Source organism: Dreissena polymorpha, chromosome 16, assembly GCF_020536995.1.
Source record: "Dreissena polymorpha isolate Duluth1 chromosome 16, UMN_Dpol_1.0, whole genome shotgun sequence".
Classification (NCBI taxonomy): Eukaryota; Metazoa; Mollusca; class Bivalvia; order Myida; family Dreissenidae; genus Dreissena; species Dreissena polymorpha.
In genome coordinates this window covers 28987987-29014340 of record NC_068370.1, presented here as the reverse complement: position 1 = coordinate 29014340, position 26354 = coordinate 28987987, and the positions used below count along the sequence as shown (strand labels likewise).

Genomic DNA, 26354 nt, shown 5'->3' with positions numbered 1-26354 from the left:
TCGGCTTAGGAAGATGAGGCCCCGGGAACCACTACCCTTTGATGCCTTTGATACAGATAGTTAGAAAACCAGTTCAAAAGTTTGTCTTTGATACCGGTGCGTTTCAGTTTCATTAAAAGGCCACTATGCCAGACTTTATCAAATGCTTTGCTTGTATCGAAAAACACCACACTTACTTCCAATCCATCGTCTAGTGCTTTACAAAACGTGTTGTAAAGGTATGTGAGCTGATTGACAGTCGAGTCACCAGGCATATATCCGGATTGAATCTTGTGAAAAAATGTGTATCACGAACAAAGTTAAATACATGTTTAAAGATAATCCGTTCTAGTACTTTGTCCATGGTATTCAGAATTGAAATTGGGCGATAATTCAAGGAAATGGATACTGTTGACGACGACAAAGACATATTAAAGAGATCACATAGTGGTTGACTTAGTTTATTTGATGCCTCTACAAGTAATTTGTTATAAATACCGTCTGGGCCGCAAGCTTTACCCAAAGGCAGATTCATAAGAACGTCATTTACCTCGCAAGCGGTTATTACTATAGACGAAATTGACTGCTGATTTTCAATGGTTGCAAATTCCGGTAGAACGTGACGAAACTCATCTATATATGTCTGTTGGGCGAAAAAATCATTATGTATTTCAGCTTTTTGAAGTTCATCAAAAACCAGTTCACCAGCGCAGTTGACAAGTGGGGGTTAAGTTTTACAAAGGTTGATTGTTAAGAATAATTTCAGGACTTTCCACCAATTACGCGAGGAGTAATTGTTGGATTTTAATTTGCATGCAAGAGAGTCGAAATAATTTGATTTGCGAGGCGGACAACAGGGGCTACATCATTACGAAGTACATGAAACCTAGTTCAATTAGATGTCGAATTCGTTGTTATAGCTTTCCAATAAGCTCGTGTTCGTGTTTGTAGTTTTAATGTTATTTCTGATGAGAGCCATGGCGGGTTGGCTGGGCAGACGGTAACGTCTTTGTTTGGTATACAATCACCTGCAGTTTAAGGTAAAACGTTAGTAACTTTTTAGTAAATGTATCGATATTGTCACTATATACGTTATTACACTCAATATTTGATAGATTGCTTTGAAAAGAGTCGTAATTCCCCGAGTCATACTTGCAAATTTTACGTTTATAACATAGGGATGATGGTCTTTTAAATTTAGGAATAACGAACAAGGGACAGTGATAGCTTATAGTTTGATCAAGGAATGGTTCACCAACACCAGAGAAAATGACAGACTCTTTGTTTGAAATAAATATGAGAATCATTATAGATGACGAAGTTTCAGTAAAGTGGGTGGGGTCCTGTACACATTGGTCGAGTGCACACTGCTGCGAGATGGTAGCGATTTTAATGTCAAAAATACATTACCTGCTATCCCTAGCTATACCTTTTCAAGGTGGGTCAGCTCCTCCAGAAATCTTCAAGTGCCGGGAATCGGCCACCTCTCCACCGAAACAGATCAAGTATAACGTAGTACAATGTAACCTAATTGGAAATCAAGAACCGTAACTCATCTTCCTTGTCTGGAGAACGCTGTGCAGATCGTCATTTTTCTTCGGGTTTGAAATTTGGTCATTTTATTCAACTCTGCGTGGTTGTTAGGGTTTGAAATGGATGCATTGCATAATTTATCGTTTCTGCTCTATTCATAAATCTTTTCTCGTATTATTTTGTTGAGCATTTATTGATTTTCAGACTTTGCCTGATTTTTACATGTGCTCATGAATTGAGCACGTGCATTTCGTGATTTTTGTCAACAAGTTATAGATTATATTGCACAGTGTATATACGTTGTTTAACAGTTTATTTCATCTAATTTGTTTATTGAACACTTTTTTCTTTCGTATAATTTTTTTCTATTTTCAGAAATAAGAATAACTTTACAAATAACAGGTTCATGTGGTCACATACAGGCTTCGTGGGATACCCACAAGACTTGTTTGTCGTGTACTCTTTGTACTATTGATCATAATTGCTCTGTTTGCAGTTTGTGGGACGATGCTACGTGGCAGAGAGCAATCCGTCGAAGAACGTTTCTGAGCAGAAAACGGGCAGATGAACCTTCAGCAGATGAGAAATTCCCGGTGACTTTACAGACTACAGATAAGAAATTGCAGCATCAGTTACCGGGTGCATGGCAAGATGGAGATCGCACGACACTAAGTTCCTTAAAAAGTCGGTAAACATCAGACTATATGGCGACAACCGTCAGCCCGTCTGTGCCCGATGGCATTGGTCATGGACATCGACCAATGCCAGACCAATTGGCAGCCGCCATACGGTCATCATCCGGTGACAACACTGGTCATGAAATGACCGGTCCGGTCACCGGTCCAGGAAACCGGTCACTCGGGGACCGGTACGGTCACCGGTCATCGGTCCATGGCACCGGTCATCGGTCTATCACTGATGACCGGTCTGGTCACTGGTCACCGGTCAATGCTACCGGTCATCGGTCACCGGGGACCGTTCCGGTCACCGGTCAATGCTACCGGTCATCGGGGGCCGGTCCGGTCACCGGTCGATGGCACCGGTCACCGGTCAACAGGGACCGGTCCGGTCACCGGGTACCGTTCACCGGTCAACATGCACCGGTCATTGACCGGTCAACAGTTGATGGTCAGCGGTCAACGATCAGAAACAGACGTCGTTCTTCGTCATCGGACTATTCTACCTCGTCCTCGTCAAATACATCTTCGTCGTCGACTAATACCGACAATAGGGGTAGACGTCGGACACGCTCTTATTCATCGAGCAGTCATCAATCCCGGCGTCGTTATGATCATTACCGATCATCTCGATCCGCACGGAAACGATACTCTAGGAGTCGTCATTCCTGTTGAAGCCGATCTAGATCTCGGCATCGCAGAGATAAAGGTCGTAGACAAGCTTCACGGTGGCATTGTCGTTCCGACTTTCATGATCGTTTACATTACGATCCTATTTCGGATTGTAATGTCTCCATACCTTATGTACCAGTTTCCAGATTGACATCAACACATGTTGCAGCGACGGGTCCTACTTCACAGCCATTCAGCTCTGGTGTACATCTCACCACTACGGCTGCTTTGTCTGCTCCGCGGGTTTCTACTCCGTCCATTCGTGACACATTATGGGTTCAAGATTCCTTTGGACATTTTTTTACCTGTCACTTCTGATAATCTACCGTCGACTTCCGGTTTTAATTATTCGTGTGTCGACTTTGCGGATGGTCATTCGTCTTTACCAGAGAATTACAATTTAGTGCAGGATAATCTAACTATCATCCCTAACTCTGTTTCCACGGATTGTTTGCACACCGCTGGTGTTGTTGACAGTGAGCCTGATTCAGATGCAGACATTGAAACTGATCAATATTTGGCATCAATTAATCAGATTTATGAACTGATTTCCAGACTCTTGGCGAAGAGTATAGTTCACGACCTATGAAGGTGTCTACTAATTCATCGATCTCGGTCACTGAGCAATTAGTTTGGACATTTGATCCTAACAGGTTACTAAGGCGAGTTCCCGCGTTGATACACGCCTTCCGATTGGTTCTTCTGTTTTATCTGTGTTTCAATCGTTGGAATCAGTTAATGAAACGATTCCTTAACGAGGAGAAATATGGAAGGCACCTAAGGATTTCTCTGAGCCTAAAATTCAGGAACGTGCTCGAAGCTATAAGCATCCTGTACCCGATCTGTCTTCCGGTTTGCATTTTTTTTTTCAAAATTACCGGTTCAGGATCCAGACATTAATATGCTTTCGCTTACCATGCTTAAGTCGTCAACTTCGGTTTCTGTTCCTTATTTTATCTTTGAACAATGGGAAGGAAGAGAGCGGAGAGCTTTAGGTCTATCTAACTAGGTAGACTTAATGTTTGCGACTATTTTGCGCTTGGTTTGTGATTGGCCAGACTCTGTTCCGGAAGATCTTCGGGATTTATTGATCCATCTATCACGAACGACATTGTGCCTTTCACATAATGCTGCTTCTTCAATGTCTGTGATGTTATGGATTCGTAGAGATCTTATCCTTTCATCTTTACCTAAAGATTTTCTATTAGATCCAGGTATGAATTCTCTCAGAGCAGCACCTCTCTCATCAGGTTTTCTTTTCGGTGGAAAGATACAAAAAGCACTCACAGCGAATAAAGATGATCAACTTCATGTTTCTTTAGCAAGTAATAACTCTTGTCAACGCCAAGGGGTCTTTAAGCGTCCAGCTTCTAGACCACCGGCAGTTCCAATAGTTAAGAAGGATAAACGGAATAATCTTTTCTCTAAAAAGCCTTCTTGGAATCCTCGGTCAGTTTCTAATAGACCGTTTTCAAATAGCAGACCTTCCTTTTTACAGTTCGTCTGTTAAGAACTCTGGTTAAAAGAGCAAACCTCAGCTGGATAAATGGAATTCCAACCTCTTGCCGGCAGGGGCGGGCCTCCTTCTTATCAGCCCCAGGGGACAACCTTTTCTACCGCCATCTCCGCCGATGCCGGAAATACCAGTGGGAGCCAGACTTCTACAATTTTCAAATAGATGGCTTCGAATAAACTCGGACGCATGGGTTCATTCTCTTGTTACAAATGGCCTGACTTTTCGATTCAGACCTCCACTTCGGCGTCCCCATAGAGCTGGAATCTCCGCATCCTCACATTCCAGAGTCCATTCTCGGTCTCTTGGAAAAAAAGGCGGTAGAAAGGATTCTAGATCCTTATTCTCCAGGATTTTCCAGTCGTCTTTTTCAAACCCTGCACTGGTGGATATCCTTGAATTTGGAAGATGCGTACCTCCATGTTCCTATACATCCAAACTACCGGAAGTACCTGCCCTTCGCCTTTTGAGGCCAGGTCTACCAGTACCAAGCGATGCCATTTGGGTTGGCAACGGCTCCACTAGTCTTTACCAAGCTTATTGCCGCAGTCGAAGCAAATCTCCGAGTTCATGGAATTCTTCTTCTTCAATATTTCGACGACTGGCTTTTACACCAGCTCAATTGTCAATTGCTTCTGAACCACCTAGAATTCTCTTGGAAGGAACTCCTATCCTTAGGGCTCCTTCTGAATGCAGACAAATCAGACCTCATTCCTTCTCAAGTATTCACTTTCGTGAGAATTAATGATCTTGGTTCAACAATCTTCTTAGTCTCCTGTACGATTATCCCAGGAAACTTCCTCACAGAATAGATCGTCTGTCTCAAAAAGGCAGACTTCATGCGGATCGAGCAATGTTCCACTTACACGTCTGGCCGTTATCAGGCAATCTCTGCAGAAGAAACGATTTTCTGTCAGGGCTTCAACCCTCGTTGCTTCTGCAAGGAGAGAGTCCACCAGAGTTGTCTAAGAAACTCTTCTCTAATTAGTGTATTCGAGGGAAAATTGATCCTCTCAATCCCTATTCAAGACGCATAGCGGATTTTCTCATTTATCTTTTTCATGGTAAGAAACTTTCTCTTAGTTCCATCAAAGGATACAGATCTATGATTTCGCATACATTGGCGTTTAGTAAGTCATCACAAGCTATGGAACACAAACGTCCTGTTCTCGAAAAATTGTTCCTAAATAGGGTTTGGCTTTTGTTATTGGTTCTCTTACTAAGGCTTCTTATGAGCCTCTTGATGGATCTGTTACGTTGTTATGTCAGCCAGGATTCCTTGCTAAAAATCAACTCCCCTATATGGCTTCTAAACCCTTCAAAGTTCCAAGTCTTTCTAATACTTGTGGACATGAAGATGATGGTAGACTTCTTTGCCCTGTCTGGGCGTTAAAATTCTGTCTTAAAAGAGTAAAGTCTATTCGAGGTTCTCGTAAGAGACTTTTCATTCCGTTAAAAGGGTGGGGGTATGTGTCTTCGGCATCTATTTCTCGTCGGGTAGCCTCGTCTTTAAATAAGGCTTATTCTTCTCTGTTATCTAGGGAATGGTCCCAGTTTAAGATTAGACCGCATGAATTAAGAGCTCTTTCTGATTCGTGGGCGTATATTAATAATGTTCCACTTTCTGAAGTGCTTCAAGCTGCCTTCTGGAGGAAAGGGACCATCTTTTCCTCATTCTATTTTCGTTCTCTTGAGTGTCAACAAGACAAATTATATATGTTGGGTCCTCTTGTTGTGGCTCAAACTGTAGTTTCTTCCATGGCGTAATTTACTTGCGCAATCCGGAATTAAAGTACAATACTGTACTAACGAAGATTATATGAGGACATACTATCTCTGGCTGAAAAAACCCTGACTATGGGTTTTGCTGTGATTGGAAAATATAAACGAACCTTCCCGCCGCTGCTACAACATCAGCTAGGGATAGCAGGTAATGTACTTATGATATTTAAACAAATTATCTTAAAATAAAATTTATTTTAATTATTAAATACGTACCTGCTATCGGTAAGTCCCACCTCCCACCCCGCTCATCGTTTAATATTTTCATAATGGTATGGAAAGGAAGATGAGTCACGGTTCTTGATTTCCGGTTAGGTTACATTGTACTATGTTTAACCTGATCTGTTTCGGTGGAGAGGTGGCCGATTCCCGAAACTTGAAGATTTCTTGAGGAGCTGACCCACCTTGAAAAGGTATAGCTACGGATTGCAGGTACGTATTTAATAATTAAAATGAATTTTATTTTAAGAAAATTTGTTTTATGTTTAACTGGATCAAGTTGGGTGTTTAAATTAACGTCGCCAAAAACTATAATGTCGTTTATTCCGGTATCTATTGCCAGCCCAACTGAGTCTTCAATTTTACTGAAATAATTGGTATCAGAGTTGGGTGGTCTGTAAAAAGGTTCCGATTAAAATTCGTTTTATAGAATGAGGTCGAACCTCCTACCAAATTGCTTCAAGATAAGTTATCTCTAGATCTGGGCTTCGAGTAAAATTAAGTCAATCTTTGACATATACAGCAACTCCGCCGTGTGAAATTTGAGTTCGATCACGACTGACATGTAGGCTAAAAACCTGGTATGAATAATTGTTCGTTATTAATAGATTCTGATAGCCAAGTTTCTGAGAAAGTGATTATATCAAATGGTGTTAATTCTGCAGCTAGCAAATCTAGCTTATGAAGAAGACTTTGCACATTATAGTGTGCTATTGAAAATTGTGAGAAGAATTGAGAAATTTGGACATATCTAGTGATGAGTCTATGAGGAAACACTAGCTGATGGCCCAGGGTTTGGGTGGATGTCACCGAAGATGACCAGTAGAAGACAGTGTAGCCATAGGCAAAGTGTTGTCACAAGGACTGTATTTAATCGAAAAAAGAACATGCTATTTTGCTTTACTTTTTGACTGATTGGACTGATACGTACATGGGTCTTTATTGACAGATGGCACTCGGACGTTGAATCAATATTAACAGCCAAAGATTTTACAAACACAGTGATATTAAAGAAAGCGACGAGATAAAAATAAAGTGATTGCTAGCGGTAAGAAGTAGTTGATGCGCAAGTTGGACATGACAGCTATGATTGTCTGGCCTTTACTCATGATATACGAAGCAGGAACAAAATAAACATGTAAACAGCTGTCATGCTAAACAAAGTAATCAAGAGAAAAGAGTAAACTCTGGGAAGGCTCACTATGGCCAAATTATTGGTTCCATGTAGAGGAAAACAGAATGAAAGTGTAACGGTTAAAAGAAATACAAGAAATAAGTAAACAATGCAATATAAAAAATATGAACACGTAGATGAGAGTGTAAGGTATTATGCAAAAAGACCGGTCATTCAACATAATTTGTAAGTTTTGTAATAATTAAAGGAATAGCTTCTTGAGAAGCCAATAGATGTGGTTAATTAAAGGCATATGTAAGTGTATGTATGAAAGTAACTGTACTTGATAGGAATACATGATAGGAATTTTTACAACGTAGTAAAAAGCAACAGAAAAAAGATAGAGATACAGAGCGAAAAATAAAAAGTGATAGTAGTTATGTTTTGTACAAACATACAAGATCCTAATCAACAGTATATAGATATACATGGTCAGATTTTTCTTCTTAATAGTTGCAATAATTATACCTCATTTATTATTGTTGGTAAAGCACATCTGGCACATATTTAGAAGAAAGACATGTGTTTACAACATACAGTACACTTATGTAAACGAACCAACCGATAATAAATATATTTGGTGTCGACTGTTATAATAAAGATATTGCAATTGTTACAACATGCTAGACAACCATTTATGCAGAACTAACCGTTCAGACATACACATGATTACAAAAACGCTAACAAAACTGTTTACTTGAATAGACAGATATAACAGGTTCTAGAAGATATTAATCCATTAACAACGCAGATTTTGTAAGTCCGTTTAATTTAACATATTATTATAAGGGATTAAATATGCAATCAATAGAAACAAGAGATAGCTTTAACAAGATATACGGCGTTGGTGTTGTCATGTCTGCGAGCAGTGAAAGGAGACGGAATGAAGCGACCATGTATTTTAATGGAGGTAGTGAGTGATAAGAAGATAATATATTTTACTGTATTTACAAATAAGAAATGAAGAACAAGAAGAGGTGAAATTGTATGTTTTATCGTCTATAAGTATTGTAATAACTAGGTTTTCATAATTGAAAGAGTAAAACATTAGTTTCAATAGGAAAATAAAACATATTCACCACTGAAATACTATGAACATAATGTCGGAATGAAATAAAAGATAATGTTTTATAATGTGTAAAGATGTTGTAAATGTATGTAAACATAAAAGACTCAATATTGCAAGCATCATAGTGATATAAACAATTTGCTGAAAGACAGAACATTATATAAAAAATGAACAAAACAAAGTACAAAGAAACATATTTACACTAATAAACGCAAATATGATTTAGAATAAATCAAAGACAGATAAGGATAGAAACAAGTGAAAAATCGTGGAATTGGAACAATGATGTTGCCAAACATATGAATGAAAATAAATAACTATTCCTGTACTTATTCACATATTTTTTTTTGGCTGGACAGGGATTCGAAAGTGCAATCCAGAGATTTATAGTTTAGGACTTTAAAAAAGCTAGTCATCCTAGTTAGCATTAATTTTAATTTTAATTTATTTAATTTAAATTTGCTGCATAATTATGCATGCTGTCAGAAACTAAAAGGGTTAAGACGGGGGTCAAGGGAGGCAGAGTGGGACACAAGGTAGGAAGGGTGCTGCGCCATTCCGTTAAGGTCTAGCTGTGTTCAGCACTGATAATATTGCAATTGCAAAAAAAATATAACGGGATAATGCTTCTTTCCATGGGTTTATCATTTATTTATTGCAAGTAATCGACAACTCTAACATAAAACTGATCAAAAGCTGGGGTCAACATCTTGGAATGCCAAGTCAGATCATCGGAACTTAAACTGGTTTTAAGGCTTCATGTAGCTGAACCTCACTCTTGACACATAATTAATCACACAACATACATGTGTAGAATATCATTAAATATTGGCTGTAAAGGTTGCCAAACACATGTACCTGTACAGACAGAAATGGAAAAAAACCACATGCTAATTGATTTATTCGACATAGACTGCAGTGAAATATCATTGGCGCATAAGAACATTATGGTTATTTTATCACAACTTTAAGAGAACTCTCAATCGATTGGTTAAAAATAGCTACTTCAAAGTGTCGCCGATAATTAATCTGGATATAAAGAGTACTTCGGCCTGAAGTGTCAGATTCTTAACTGTTTGACTATCAAGAGTTATATGAATATGACTATATAATATTTAGATGCATTTTTTGTGTTAACAGTTTGAAATTCAATATTAGTTCTAACTGACACAAGTCTCACATATTTACAAATACTTTCTACTTTGATATTTAAAAGAGACCTTTCCATTATATGTTTATGATTTAACTACCAATGCGTCAAAATGACCTGAGCCTTTTTTGCTTGTTTTCGAAATATCTTTAAAGTATAAAATCATTTTAAGATACATAATGATGTTATATAATCAGCTGTCCACATGCATATAACGTGACCGTTTTATTTACCGAAATTGCATCCAATATATTGTTAATCGAAATACAACTAGACTTTTTTTCAAATTTGCTTTCTCATGGTTTAATAATCAGCTCCAAATTAAACCATATACAAAACATAACTGTCTTAATATCTTCTTATGACTGTATTCTTCCTTGGCCATTAAATGATATGAACTCTTGCGCTATCTTGTTGTTTATATAAAATATATAAAATGCAAATAAGAGAAAACATATAGATAAATAGATAAATAAATGAATGCAAACTTATGTTATATTTGAAAAAGTATGAAGATGGCGTCCAAGATGGCTGCCATAATCAATATGGTGGCTTAAAACTAGTTGCTGAAACCAAGATGATACTGACATGTTGCACACAAATAATGAATAAGTACAAAGAATACAAATTATGTAGCATTACGTGTTTATTAAGTGTCTCGTTAAATGAATTTTTAGATACAATTTGTAGAGTTTAGTATAACATGAACATATCGCCCTTATCTTGACAATAAGATACAAATTATGTCAACCTCAATCTTTTGACAAAAACAAAGGATAGCCCTTAGAAGTCGCTCTTTATAGCATGAGCGACTAAGTGTTGAACATGGGCTATCTCTTTTCACTTAGATTTTATAATGTTTAGCAAATTGTTTGCAACTAAAGCAACATTTGATGCTAATGTAATGGAAACAAACTAGTGTGTGATGCCTCGTCCTTTCGCCAATAGTAGGCACCTGAATTCAGATCCGGTGGGTCTGCATCTATTGCGTTTTTCTATATAGACGCCTGTATATTGGCACATGTTACATGTTCATAATATGCATCCCTGGTCGGTTTGCTAGCGATTGCATACTTTTACCCTACTTGCCTTCCATGGCTACCCACACGTTTTGTTTGTAATAAATACATCCTCTTTATCAGGCTTTCTGTACCATGCTGAGACAAATCTGGGCGATTTCTTTTACAATGTCCTTTATACTAGCTGGCATATCTCCAATAGACTGTTAAGAGTTGTTTGCGTTCAGCATTTTAGTAGTTTAACTATTACCGATACCAAAATATTAAGACAAAGTGTCGCGTACGGAGTTAGCCTGAGCAAAATACAATGCTTTTAACCAATTTTGCGAATTTAAATTACCACTCTCTCCCTAACTGGTCATTCCATGATTATCAATTATGAGAGTTTCAGGCCAACATAGAAATTAGATAACACAACAAAAACGACTGTATAATAAGCTACCACTATAATGCAAATGTGGTCTGTTTCTACAGCATTAACCATTTGCTGTATCATGCTAATGTCTGCTTACTTATTCGTTGTGTTTAAGTCAGTTAGAATGATATTTATAAATTAATATGTTCAAGCATCAAGATCTCCTGTTTCGACTAACGTGTGTGTTTGAGTGCACAATATGTGAAGTTCTTTATTCATGCATAATTTTTTCATATCAGAGAGATCATATGGTGTTTGTTCTCAGTGGTTCCTAGTATATTATCTGGTGGTAATAACACCCCACTTTTAAGTTTGTACACGCTTGAGACATTGGATTGTCTACCTGACCTCGCCACTTATGGTGCCATGTATCAGGCAAACATTTCTTTAAAGAACAAATTTCCTAAGGTTTTTTATGTCGTATTTCTGACCTAAAGTTGTCAATTTAGTTATGTATATCTCCGTCTATTGGTCAGTGATAAAGGCATAATTATATAGCAGCACAGGTAAAACAAATTAGCGGCGTCGATCTTACACGCCATCTTTTAAATCTCAGGACTCTCAATTATACCAGACCGGCATCATTCAGATTCTTGATTGGAGTTGTGTTTCCAACTAAATATCCATTTAACATATACTATTTTCTATATACCTTAAGTCCGGGTATATGATGTATTCTGCAAGATAAGCAATATGTTGATGTTGGTTCAATTTAACGCTAACAAAGCGAATGTATACACATCGCTTCATCTATGTCAATACGGTTTGTTCTGAACCAATAATGTCACCATTCTGATTATTCGAGACATTAAACTATGTGGTGTTTATCGTTTAGATAACAACGGATGCGCATATGTCCCGTGTAAGTACAGCGCTACGTGCACTAATCTCCAGAAGACTAACTCGTGTACATGCTCAAAAGCACTTGCAAATGATCATACGTGTTTCTATCCCCTTAGATCTGTTTCCGGTGGCTAAATGTCACAAAGCTTGTTCATACCCAGCCTGTATTTTCTGCTCAAGTTTGTTGCCGTTGATTGTATTTGATTTTAGAAACGGTTAACTGTCATTTAATAGTTGTAGTTATAATTAATCTAATATGCATTTTGTTTTTGAAATACATAGAATCCAAATATTTATCTCACATCAAATTTGTTAAGAACATTCTCCAAAATTAAAATAACAATTATGCCAATCACATTTCCTTGACATGCTATTTTATTGAAATATTTGCTATGTTTATATGGCTATGTACTGATTGTATTCGCCAATAAAATTGTCTGTCTGAAAAATTGTCTGTCTGTCTTGTAAACGAGTGGCTTTTTAATGATTATTACATTATTCCATATACATCAATCGCGTTACGAATGTTATTCCCATTTTACATTTTTATAAATTGGTTAAATAATTGTCTCGGCATGTTGGTAAATATAGTACAGTAACTTCAAATGCAGTTGTTCGCTAAAAGTAACTCTATCCCACAGTTGCACATGCTCAAAAGGAACATTGGGCTTTAACAATTGTTGCTAAATTTAATATTCACGTCCAATGTTAAATGCAATATATGCATTATCGTCCAATAAACAGAATGATATGTAAACGTTATTTCAGATTTCAACGAATGCGCGCCCGACCCGTGTAAAAACGGTGCCACGTGCACCAATCATCGGTATGCGTACTCATGCACGTGTGTAACTGGTTGGAAGGGAAATAACTGTGACCAAGGTAGGGTATAATTGTACATTTTTATTAAACTATTGGAGATCTTTGCATTGTTTTCATATACTTTGGGAACGTTTACGTTCATGCTCACCAAGCAGAAGAATGTGCCCTAAACCCGTTAAAGTACGGTGAGACATGCAACAAACTTCAGAACGAGTATTCGCGCACATGTTCACCCGACTGGCAGGGAAAACAACTGTGACCAAGGTAGGTGTGTACACAAATATACCAGTAAACCGACCATTATTAGTACACTCAACTGGTTTGTCAGAAATGTGCTTGAACAGAGCTTCCTGTATGACAGCAAACAAAAATGTCCAAATTTGTATTAGAGTCTGCCTTAGGTATTTGGAAGCCATTACGCTCGTAGGCGGTGTTTTGTTGCTATGTCAATTTAACGCCAACAAGGCGAAGGTATGAACATCTTGTCATATGTCTCAAAATCGTTTTTGTCTGAACATATCATGTAACCACGCTGATTATTTGAGAAATTTATGTATGTTGTGTATATCTTTCAGATATCAACGAATGCGACCCTAATCCGTGTAAGAACGGCGCAACGTGCAAAAATCTTCAGAACGCCTACTCTTGTGTATGCTCACCGGGCTGGCAAGGCAACAACTGTGATCAGGGTATGGCTATAAATCACTTGAAAATAAACATACCTGTTTTATTATTTATATTTATAATTTATTTATTTATATTTATTATATATTGTTATTGCTAATAAATGGCGTTGATAATGGTATTTTCATATTGCATTTCAATATATTTGTTTAAAAGAGTCATTGCGTATTCGGTTTTACGTATAAAAATATCTTATAAGGTAATTTTGATATACTCATACTTAGCATAAATGCATTACGGAATGAAAACTATATTTTTTAACATAAGGAAGATGGCGTCCAAAGTGGCAGCCAGGCTCAAGATAGCTCCTCAAAACTTGCCTCGTAAACCAATATCTTATCCAAATCTGGAAAATGAATATGTACACATAATACAACCAAACCAACTTAAGCAGCACTTAAATAATAAACAAGTGTCTGATTAAATCAATTTCAATATAGCATTTGCAGAGTAACGTTTCGCACTGATCCTAACCATCAGATACAAATTATATAGTTGTATAAAGCACATTCTAAAAAATAATATTTATTTTAAATGAAAATATACCGGTTTACTGTTTTGAAACAAATGAGATATCAATTGAAATACCATAATACGTATTATTTAACATGTGTGCACATGTTCACCCGGCTGGCAGGGAAAACAACTGTAACCAAGGTAGGTGTGTACACACATATACCAGTAAACCGACCATTATTAGTACACTCAACTGGTTTGTCAGACGTGTGCTTGAACAGAGCTTCCTGTAATGACAGCAAACAAAAATGTCGAAATTTGTATTCGAGTCTGCCTTAGGTATTTGGAAGCCATAACGCTCGTAGGCGGTGTTTTGTTGCTATGTCAATTTAACCCTAACAAGGCAAAGGTATGAACATCTTCTCATATGTCTCAAAACCGTTTTTTGTTCTGAGCATATAACGTAACCACGTTGAGTATTTGAGAAATTTATGTATGCTGTGTATATCTTTCAGATATCAACGAATGCGACCCAGCTCCGTGTAAGAACGACGCAACGTGCAATAATCTTCAGAACGCCTACTCTTGTGTATGCTCACCGGGCTGGCAAGGCAACAACTGTGATCGGGGTATGGCTATAAATCACTTGAAAATAAACATACCTGTTTTATCATTTATATTTATAATTTATTTATTTATATTTACTATATATTGTTATTGCTAATAAATGGCGTCGATGATGGTATTTTCATATTACATTTCACAATATTTGTTAAAAAATAGTCATTGCGTATTCGGTTTAACGTATGGAAATATCTTATAATGTAATTAAGATATACTCATACTTAGACTAAATGCATTACGGAATGAAAACTTTATTTTCAACATATGGAAGATGGCGACCAAAGTGGCAGCCAGACTCAAGATAGCTCCTCAAAACTTGCTTCGTAAACCAATATCTTATCCAAATTTGGATTATGAATTTGTACACATAATACAACCAACTCAACTTTAGCAGCGCTTAAGTAATAAACAAGTGTCTGATTAAATCAATTTCAATATAGCATTTGCAGAGTAACGTATCTCACTGATCCTAACCATCAGATACAAATTATATAGTTGTATAAAGCACATTCTACGAAAATAATATTTATTTTAGATGAAAATATACCGGTGTACTGTTTTGAAGCAAATGAGATATCAATTGAAATATCATAATACGTATTATTTAACATTTGTTCATAAGGTTAAATAGTATGTGTACCAGTTTATCTTATGATGTCAGCTGTTAAGCATATGGTTATGTTCTTGTGTTAATATTAGTTCATATCGGATACATTTTAGTTCATATCAACGATTACATAACAAACAACACTTTAACTATATCTTTCCTTTTTAACGACATAGTTATGTAACAGCAATGATTGTCTGCATGTTGGGAGGAGCTAAAGCAACATGTGAATCTTCTGTAATTGGTAAAAGAGTGTGTGATACCTCATCCTTTTTTCCAACAGTAATCTCATTTATTTAGATCGGGGGTCTGTTTGTATTGCGTGTTTCCATAAACACGCCTCTATAGGTGCGCGTTTCATATTTTAAAAGCATGCGTCCGAGACTTTTTTTTCAGTGCAAAATTTTATTCACTCATAATATTACATACATACATACGAATAGTGTATACATTCATACAAAGTATTATAAATTTCACAAAACAAAATATTTCCTGTACAGCTTTTTAAGTGGGTACATTAATATAATATAATTAATAAACTTGTAGTACATTCAACATTCATCCATATAATATAATAATTGTGTTATAGTTCAAGTATTTAACAACAACAGATCACAAACCAGTTTGTACAATTATATTCTAACAAGCTAAATTAATGTTGAAAACAAGTATGTATATCATTGAACATAAAATATTGCACATATGAGAAATAAATAGAAAGTGCTGAATTGCATTGTATACGAAACACTGATAATACGGAGTTTACAACAACGACAGCAAATAAATATGTTATAAGTATTATTTATATTATCAGTGCCGTAGCCAGACCCAAATTTAAGCCGAGGCAGTATCTTAGGTCCTTCTAGGGGGGTCCGGGGGCATGCACCCCCGTAATTTTGTTCATACCTAGAACGTCTCTGGTGCGTTTTAAAGGCCATTTAAACTACATTTTATACCTAAATTATCGGAATCGTGGACGCTAAATATTACCGTTTGGTATCAATAAAGTTAACAAAAAAATCTGCTACAAGTTCATTGTCAATTTTATATTCTGGTACCATAAACGGTGTTTGAAGTGACAATGATGTAACAAACTTAACTACAGAAAAATAGTCATATACTTCATTTGAAGTCAGATAGAAAAAGAAATTGAGACGCAGCTCTCTCATACAAGCCATAGTATGTATTTGGATAGTAGAATGTGCTTTACATATTTATTATTGAAACACTAAAATAAAATAGATCTACCTTATAATATGAAGAACCAGGTCTATCAAACATTTAAGCGAACAATGTTTCATAAACATGTTTTATTATTCTTCAACTTTTAAATATCAATCTTATTGAACGCTAATTCAAGTCTCCTGTCTCCAGTCGAATTCCACATTTGAAGAATTTGTTTTCGATCAACTGAAATGTGTTTATGCACAGACATTAAAGCGATGCCATTAAGCCGTTCCTCTTTCACAGTAAAACGTTTCTACGTTTTAAGCCTTCGCAATGCGCTAAAACTAATATCACATGTACAAGAACCAATAAAAATTATTATTTCTTTTGTTAACATCAAATCAGCTTCCGCAAAATTGCTGTTGTAATTTAGACAAGTTCACCGTGAAAAAATTCGTGGACGATTTGTTTTTCCATTTAGATTCCATCAACCATAAACACATATAAAAAGGATCATTTACTTAAACACGGCCCTACTGGGATTCGAACCAACGCAGTGACAATATAATAGTGAGCAATGGATCCAGAGTCTGACGCCTTACCGATTGCATTACAGGGGCATATTGCTTATCATGAGGAGTAGAAATATTTAACTTAAATCAGTAAAGTGTTTGGCCATTTTTTTCAATTTTCTTGTGTAACATTTTGTTTTAGCACTGCGTCATCATTTTCTGGCAGTTGACAATTCTATCATCAACGTTCTATCATCAACTTCATTGACTACTAAAATGTATGCAATACTGATGATGATAAAGGTGGTGTAGGTTGTGACTTGTCTTTCTCTTGATATCATGATTATAATTGCCTGTGAGATTTGTCAGACCAACTCTCTGTATGAAATCGTGATTATGATGAAGGTGGTAGTGGCGGTTACTTGCCTTTCTCATGAATACATTGCTAATTACATTCCGTGAGATTTGTCAGACCAACTCTATGTATGCAATAATGATGATAATAAAGGTGGTATAGGTGGTGACTTGTCTTTTCTTGATTACATGATTATAAGTGCCTGTGAGATTTGTCAAACCAACTCTCTGTATGCAATCGTGATTATGATGAAGGTGGTAGTGGCGGTAACTTGCCTTTCTCATGAATACATTGCTAATTACATCCCGTGAGATTTGTCAGACCAACTCTATGTATGCAATCATGATGATGATAAAGGTGGTGTAGGTGCTGACTTGACTTTCTCTTGATAACATATGATTATTAGTGCCAGTGAGATTGGTCAAACCAACTCTCTGTATGATGATGATGATAACGGTGGTATAGGTGGTGACTTGTCTTTTCTTGATTACATGATTATAAGTGCCTGTGAGATTTGTCAGACCAACTCTCTGTATGCAATAAATTTCCCGGCCCTAGAGTTTAATTTTTCTTCTGATATGCATTTAGTCATGTATGTAATATTTTCAACGGGATTTTAAATTCAGAGTTTTACTCAGAAAGGCTGACGGAGGCTTACAAGTTACCGCTGTATTACACTTTCACTATTAAGTTTCATTTAACCTCGCTCTTTACACGCATAGAAAAGTTCTATTTCGGATGCTCAATTTCGATATCGTTAATGGCCTTCCACAATATACAGAGTTGTATTTTTCACTCTTTTATTCAGAAAAAGTCAAGAAAAAAAGGGAGTTTATGTCATATACGTGGACATGATGAAATATTTTAATTCTTGTTAGAGAGTTGCACTTTGCGAAGTTTTGGAATATGCCATGCCAAAGAAATTTAAAAATATCACGGTGAAGACGTTTTCTTAAAAAAACGTGGTAAGTTTTTTTTCGACAAATAATGTGGTCTTCTCCGGAGGTCAATATCGAATATTGTTCAGAATACGGAGACGATAAGCTCAAGTATAATGGTCCGCGGGTTTGATTGTTTGTTTGCTAATTTGAGTCAGTGCTTGTTTTAACTAAATAATCATCATAATAAGAGAGCTTGCTTAAAGCGTTTGCTCTGTGGCAATTCCAAACCGCACAATAATACATACATTTAAGCATCAATTCAGTGTACCAATTCCTTAAAATACATATATGTTGAATATATGTTCAATTAGAAATTGTGTTTATGTTTCCACATTTAATATATGAGGTTTGCTATTTATTATTTTTGCATAACGATTCATATGGTTTTTGTAAGACGATCAATGTCCTCCATTTAATGTATTATAACATGTTTACACAAATCTAAGACTGACATGTTTGAGTGTTACATGTGTTTCCATAATTAATCTACTCAAACGTGTGCGATATGTTTTTCTACATAAATTATTAAATGCGAGTATTGTTGTAACCTTTTCCATTTCTTATGTAATGTAGTATGTGCACTTATTACTGTATGATCAATTCTTTTTCACGTCGTATTTTGATCAAAACTAATGGATGTTAATTCGTCCACACAGTTTTCAATTAAGTACCGGACGATCTTGGCATTTGTTTCGTCAATGTATCGACCGAACGTCCGATCTTTGATATTCAGGCAAACCACGACATGCTAAGTGTCATCGAAAGCATTATTAAACTTGTATAAATTTGCACGACTATGAATATAAGCTCAATGGAATTTCCACGCTTTGCTGTTTTAATTAAAACACATTTTATTGCAAGTCCCGCATACGCACCCCAGGAAACCCGATACCTTGCGGGTCATGTAATACCATAGGGGACAGTGCTGTGCATTTTGGCATGAAATTACATGGGGTTAGTAAATTGGAAAAAGTAAATTTTTCAAAGTTCAATTTGAAACAACTGTGAATTAACTGTGAATTAACATTGATAAAAAGGGTATTAGCCTGCATGTAGAAAAAATCCTGACAAATTTTCTTTAAAAAATTAGCGAAATGTGGCTCCCTGAAGTAGAAGATCGGGCGAAACGGGCCTTGCTCAGGCATTTAGGGGAGAAAAAACTGCTTTAATTTGCCAGCCACTACCATTATTAAAGGATTTATACAGACTTTCACATGTCTGCCAAAGCCTCTCATCAGGGTTTCTCCAGAAAACTATAACTGGAGAAATGTGCGTTTTTAATGACCATGTTGGGAAACCATTGATACCATCTGGGGAAGACCAGGAAACCATATGTGGGCAGTGACTTTATAATTCTTTAACGTGACAATAAACCTAATTTTCAGCCATCTTAATGCAATTTCTTTGCTTTGTAGAGGCCTATAGACTAGTAAGTGTATATGGGCACATATGCATACAAATGTGCTTGTAATGCTTTTTAATACATTCAATGATATTATTAGGCTTTCATCCAACATCATATCAGAAACGTGAATCCTTTGTCTTATATATAATGTGGTTATTAAATGTCCACTTTAGATATGTAAAACAGTTATCACAATGCTAGTGTTGCCCCCCCCCACACACACACACATTATTATACCGCCACAAAGTCTGTTTCGGGGGCTATAAAGCTATATAGGAATCAGTTTGTCCGACCGTCCCTGTCTCAGTATGTTACGTCCGTCCCGATTTTTTGTCCGATTTATTTTCATGAAATAAATTTTGAACAAATGTATATTCAACATTCAAACTTCATATTTTAATGCAAACTTATTAGCTTTATATATACACCCCACCGTCTTTTAGGTCACTAGGTCATAGGTCAAGGTCACTTAAATCTCTTAAAGAAAACTTTTTCATAGACTGTATAATGGAAGTGCTTCTACATACAGCCTTCAAAATTCATATATTGATGCACCTCAATGAGTTTTACAGGTCAAATCCATTGTCAGATCACAATGTCAAATGTCAATGTCACTTCAACCTCTAATAGAAAACTTTAATGTTGTCTTCAGAACAAAAATGCTTCCATCTGCAATCTTCAGACTTCCTATGTAGATACACCTGACCTAAATGAGTTTTACATTATCTCACTACATTATTAGGCCATTATGTCAAAGGTCACTGTGTTCTCTGATAAAGAAACATATATTACATTGGCCCTTCCTATGTTCTAAAAACATCATATATAGATGCATCAATGAATTTTGCGCAACACATACCGTTATGATCACAGGTTGAATGGAATATAAATTATTTAAAAATGAATACTGTAATAAAGTGAGTATAGGTAAAATGTCTCTAACATACACACATATTATCTCAACATGAGAGCTATTGTTACTCAAAAATCTATCATTGTCATTGCACAACATCAAAGACTGGTTGTGATTATAAATTTGTTACAGCACCTAGCTGTAATATGAGCTTTATTAGTCCCATTTTGGTTGCCAACTTGCATTTTACACTCTACAAGTGGGATAGACAGGAAAGTTGCTTTTTGCACACTGTTCCGTTTTCATCCTCTTAATATAGCACCATTGCATTTAGCAAACAGGCTAAGTGTTTTGGGCGGGTGGTAGGAATAACCGAGCAACTTCTTCTTCAAAAAGGGCAGATAGTGAGCGAGCAGCTATCGATCTATCGAGCGAGCTAGCGAGCTGAGCGAGCTAGCGAGCGAGCGAGCGAGCGAGCGAGCGAGCGAGCGAGCGAGCGAGCGAGCGAGCGAGCGAGCTGAGCGAGCGGCTAGCGAGCGAGCGAGAGGAGCGATCTATCTATCTATCTATCTATCTATCTATCTATCTATCTATCTATCTATCTATCTATCTATCTATCTATCTATCTATCTATCTATCTATCTATCTATCTATCTATCTATCTATCTATCTATCTATCTATCTATCTATCTATCTATCTATCTATCTATCTATCTATCTATCTATCTATCTATCTATCTATCTATCTATCTATCTATCTATCTATCTATCTATCTTTCTATCTATCTAGCTATCTATCTATCTATCTATCTATCTATCTATCTTCTATCTATCTATCTATCTATCTATCTATCTATCTATCTATCTATCTATCTATCTATCTATCTATCTATCTATCTATCTATCTATCTATCTATCTATCTATCTATCTATCTATCTATCTATCTATCTATCTATCCATCCATCCATCCATCCATCCATCCATCCATCCATCCATCCACCCATCCATCCATCCATCCATCCATCCATCCATCCATCCATCATCCATCCATCCCATCCATCCATCCATCCATCCATCCATCCATCCATCCATCCATCCATCCATCCATCTATCCTTCCATCCATCCATCCATCCATCCATCCATCCATCCATCCATCCATCCATCCATCCATCCATCCATCCATCCATCCATCCATCCATCTATCTATCTATCTATCTATCTATACTGTCTAACTCCCCTTGCGGTTATTATTGACAATATGGTGGACGAACCAGTTATCGAACACAAAGGGAATAACGTTAAAATTTAAACACTTAAGATTACAAAAACATTATGTTTTAACACTTGACTAAAAGTTTAATCATTTAATAACTTATATGTAAAGTTTTCCAGCAAATATCCTTCAAGAATTCATAACAATGATTAAACTTGTCTGTGGACAAGGTAAGTGTTATTCTTTGAATCATCGACCTGTACTTTGTGTGGTTAAATGTATAAAATCGGTATCAACGTCATGTGTTGAAGTCTTGTTTGCGCCTATAAACTAGCAATGGCCGAATTCGCTATTGATAATATATAAGGCATTAAAAGTGCAATTGAATGCATATGTTCCCACATACACTTACTGTATGCCTCTTCAAAGCAAAGAAATTGCAACAAAATGGCTGAAAAAGAATTATAAAGTCACTGCCCACATATGGTTTTCTGGTCTTCCCCAGATGGTATCATTGTTTTCCCAACGTGGTCATTAAAAATGCAAATTTCTCCACAATAAATAGTTTTCTAGGGAAACCCTACTGAGAGGTTATGGCAGACATGTGAAAGTTTGTATAAATCCTTTAATTATTGTAGTGGCTTGCAAATTACAGCAGTTTTTTCTACCCTAAATGCCTGAACATAGCCCGTTTGGCCCGATCTTCTACTTTAGGGAGCCACATTTCTATCATTTTTTAAGAAAATTGTCAGGATTTTTTCTACATGTAGGCCAATACCTTTGTTATCAATGTAAATACACAGTTGTTTCAAATTGAGCCTTTAAAAATTTTAATTTTTCAAATTTACTTACCCCATGTAAGTTCATGCCAAAATGCACAGCACTGTCCCCTATGGTATTACACGACCAGCAAGGTATCGGGTTTCCTGGGGTGATACGTATATTTGACGTATAAATAAAATGTGTTGAAAAATAATTTCCCTTTTTTAAATATGTTCACGAAGAAATTAATAATGCATGTATAATTATATAAATCCATGTATTATTTTATTGAGAACTGTATCGGAATATAAACAGGAATGCATTTATTTAGTATCGTCTATACGGAGCGAGTGGTCGATGGCATAGACGGGGCCGTGTATAAAAATTGTCAATTGGCGCATAGACAAACACGTCACGTCTATGTGGTAACACGCCAATTCATTTTCACATTCATGTCAGTGGAGGTTTCCGTAGGGCGATACGTTAATGGCTACATGCTTTACTATGCTTAAATGTATGACACTCATAGCTAAATACGTTTCATGAGATCCCTGTAAAATAATCGTATGCATCGACTACATATTATGTGACCAATCGCAAGACGTTGTAATAATCAAATGTCGTCCATAAAATACTTAACAACAATACATACTTTAAATGATTTATATAATTATTTGGGTAACAAAAGATTTTTGAAAAAGCTCGTTTGTCGATACCGTACAGAAATTATTTAATAAAATAATATATACACAATTTTAACTTGTGTCACAGCTATGTATAACACAATTGTTTTGCTTGAATTGGTTTTAAGTCAATGTGGATCATTTTTGTCTCTTATATTTAATGAGCAATTTTAAAAACAAAAGATCTTTTATTTATTTTAGCTCGATTGCATCGAAAACCTCAGGCTTATTGAAATGCCCTCGTGTTCGTTTCCTGATTCTTGAACGATACTGTATGGTAAGCGGTTCGACGCATAATCCCAAGAAACTAGGTTTCTCATGAAAACCTAGGTTCTCAGAATGAGAACCTAGGTTTCTCGCTTGAAGATTGCACATGGCTTCCAGAACCCAAGTTTTCAAATGAGAACCTAGGTTTTCATGAGAACCTAGGATCTCATTTGAAAACCAAGGTTCTGGTAAGAACCTAGGTTCTATATTCTGAGAATGAATCTAGTTTCTTGTGATTATGCGTCGAACTGCTTGCCATATCCGTGGTTTTCATTTTGGAACCATAGTTCTCATGAGAACCTAGGTTTACCGTTTTACGCGTCTTTAATACTAAATCCGTGGTTTTCGTTTGAGAACCATAAGTTCTCATGAGAACCTAGGTTTCCAGAATTACGCGTCGGACGGCGTAAACTTGCTCGTTTGGAATACGAGACACATATTATTCAGGGCGCAGGATCAATGGGGTTCACATATGATTACACACGGGCTGGACAGAATGAAAACACGCCGTGAAGAACTTTATTTTTGCACATATCTCAAGTTATTGAAATATGTTTGCATAAGTTTTTCTTGCATTGTGGGCCGATATCTTACGATTGCATAATACATTATTACACATTATCAATAGAGATTAAACTTATATTTATACCATACTATATCAGCTTACTATATCACAGACAAACTTAAAAAAACAAACAATGCCGTACTGTCGTTTGAGGCCGGAGCAAGGAAACTGAATGTCTGAAACTCATTTCATTCAGTAACAATGAATTATGTAACGCTTGATCTGAATTTGTTTCAATTTTTAGTCTCAAAATAATACTTACAATTAAAGATGTATTTCATAAACAGTTTAATTTTGTATTAACGTGTTCAGACCGATGTCGACCGATTACTTTACAAATTTCATTACTCAAGAAGTTTCCTACAAGTTTCGTTGAATATTACTTAGCATTGTCTGAACATTGTTCAAACAATGTTCTTGGGGAGTAACATTGACTGTTTTACGTCTATTTCTTATCATTCTACACATATGCCACCAGCGTGTACCAAGCAATGGGAGACAACTGGAGGTTAATTATGGCAAGCGGTTCGACGCATAATCCCAAGAAACTAGGTTTATCATGAGAACCTAAGTGCTCATGAGAATCTAGGTTCTCATGAGAAACTATGTTTTTCATGAGAAACTATGTTCTCATGAGAAACTAGGTTTATGAAATCCTAAGAAACCAGGTTTTTCATGAGAACCTAGGTTCTCGTAAGAACCTAGGTTTTCATGAGAACCTAGGTTCTCATTTGAAAACCTTAGTTTACGCTAGAGAACCTAGGTTATCATGAGTTACTAGGTTTTTTATGAGAACCTAGGTTCTCATAGACACAGAGAACTTAGGTTCTCATGAGAAACTAGGTTTTCATGAGAACCTAGGTTCTCTAGCGTAAACTAAGGTTTTTAAATGGGAACCTAGGTTCTCATTCTGAGAACATAAGTTCTCGTTTGATATCCAAGGTTTTCACAAGAACCTAGGTTCTCGACAGCCTTTCGCGTCGTTCTCTCTGATAACCTAGGTTTTCGTGAGAACCCAAAATTTCATTTGGGAACCAATCTTCTCATCAGAAACCTAGTTTCATGGGATTATGCGTCGAACCGCTTGCCATAATAATGAACGTGGTATTGCATTAGCACATTCAGTGCTGGAAGTTGAGTATAATTTACTTATCCTGAAGAGTACATAATATATCATGATATTACTCAAGACGGTCAGAACGACGATCAGTTATACTTTTTAACACTTTACTTATAGACATTGATTTAAAGCGGGTATATACGATTTTTTATATGTGTTTATTTGTTATATATTGATAAAATATGTAACAATTACACAAAAAAGACAAGAAAAATTATACATTAAAGCCGAATTTCATAAAATGCAGCAAAGACAAATAAGCGGCCAGAGCCGATTGTGACGAACATATTTTCCTACAATAACCGAAGCATTCGTCTTTGTAATAGGATTGGAGTTAGTGTGCGTGTGTCGTATGAATAGATATCGTTGCAGAAATTCAAATAAACCGTTAAACTAAGTTTAGATTCACATTGTACATGTATGATATACATGCTGGCGAATTCGGCTGTACAGCCGTTTTCAATTTCAGAATAAAATATCTGGCTTATTTCGCATTTTTCGACACATATTCTTCTTAACTTTTATTTTAATTTATATTGATATATATATATATATATATATATATATATATATATATATATATATATATATATATATATATATATATATATATATATATATATATATATAATTAGTTTTGTACACATTTTATATAAATTCATAAATATTTGACAAAATCGTATATACCCGCTTTAAAGTTTTCAAATGCACAGAGTTCACAAAAGGTTACCGCTGTTGACCTTATCATCGCTCGCTGATAACCTTCCCATAAAGACACTATATACCTTTGCATTCGTTCGTACCTCCACCAAGAGAAAATCGTCAATAAATGCTCGATACTGATATGAGCTGAGGTTAATCATATATGGAATATTGAACACCTGTCTTAAATAACAAGAGATTGGCAAGCAATATTGTCCCCTACCGGTGAAACTCCACCATCGTCAGTAAAATGTTTTGTTTTTTATTTTTGTTGCCATAGCAACCAGAATTCTTGACGCAGGAACAAAATGACGTGCATAAACTCCATATTGCCATCTTTTCATATTTGAAGTTTCATGAAAAAATATGAAGAACTTTTAAAGTTATCGCAGGATCCAGAAAACCACCATTTTCAGCAATATTTCTAGTTTATTTGTTGCCATGGCAACAAGAATAATTGACGTAGGAACAAACTGAAATGACATGCATAATCTCCATATTGCGATCTATCCATGTTTTAAGTTTCATGCATGTTTTAAGTTTCATGAAAAAATATGAAGAACTTTTAA

The 26354-nt window shown here is 36.1% G+C and overlaps 1 protein-coding gene across 1 annotated transcript in view; it reads left to right on the top strand.

Moving 5' to 3' along the window:
* The window catches only part of LOC127861733 (neurogenic locus notch homolog protein 1-like), a 195471-nt gene that overhangs the window by 41269 nt on the left and 127848 nt on the right, over positions 1 to 26354 (top strand). Inside the window, exons 3-5 of the mRNA XM_052400417.1 lie at positions 12814 to 12927; positions 13443 to 13556; positions 14523 to 14636. Of these exons, the coding sequence (XP_052256377.1) occupies positions 12814 to 12927; positions 13443 to 13556; positions 14523 to 14636 (342 nt within the window). The remainder of the gene's footprint in view (positions 1 to 12813; positions 12928 to 13442; positions 13557 to 14522; positions 14637 to 26354) is intronic.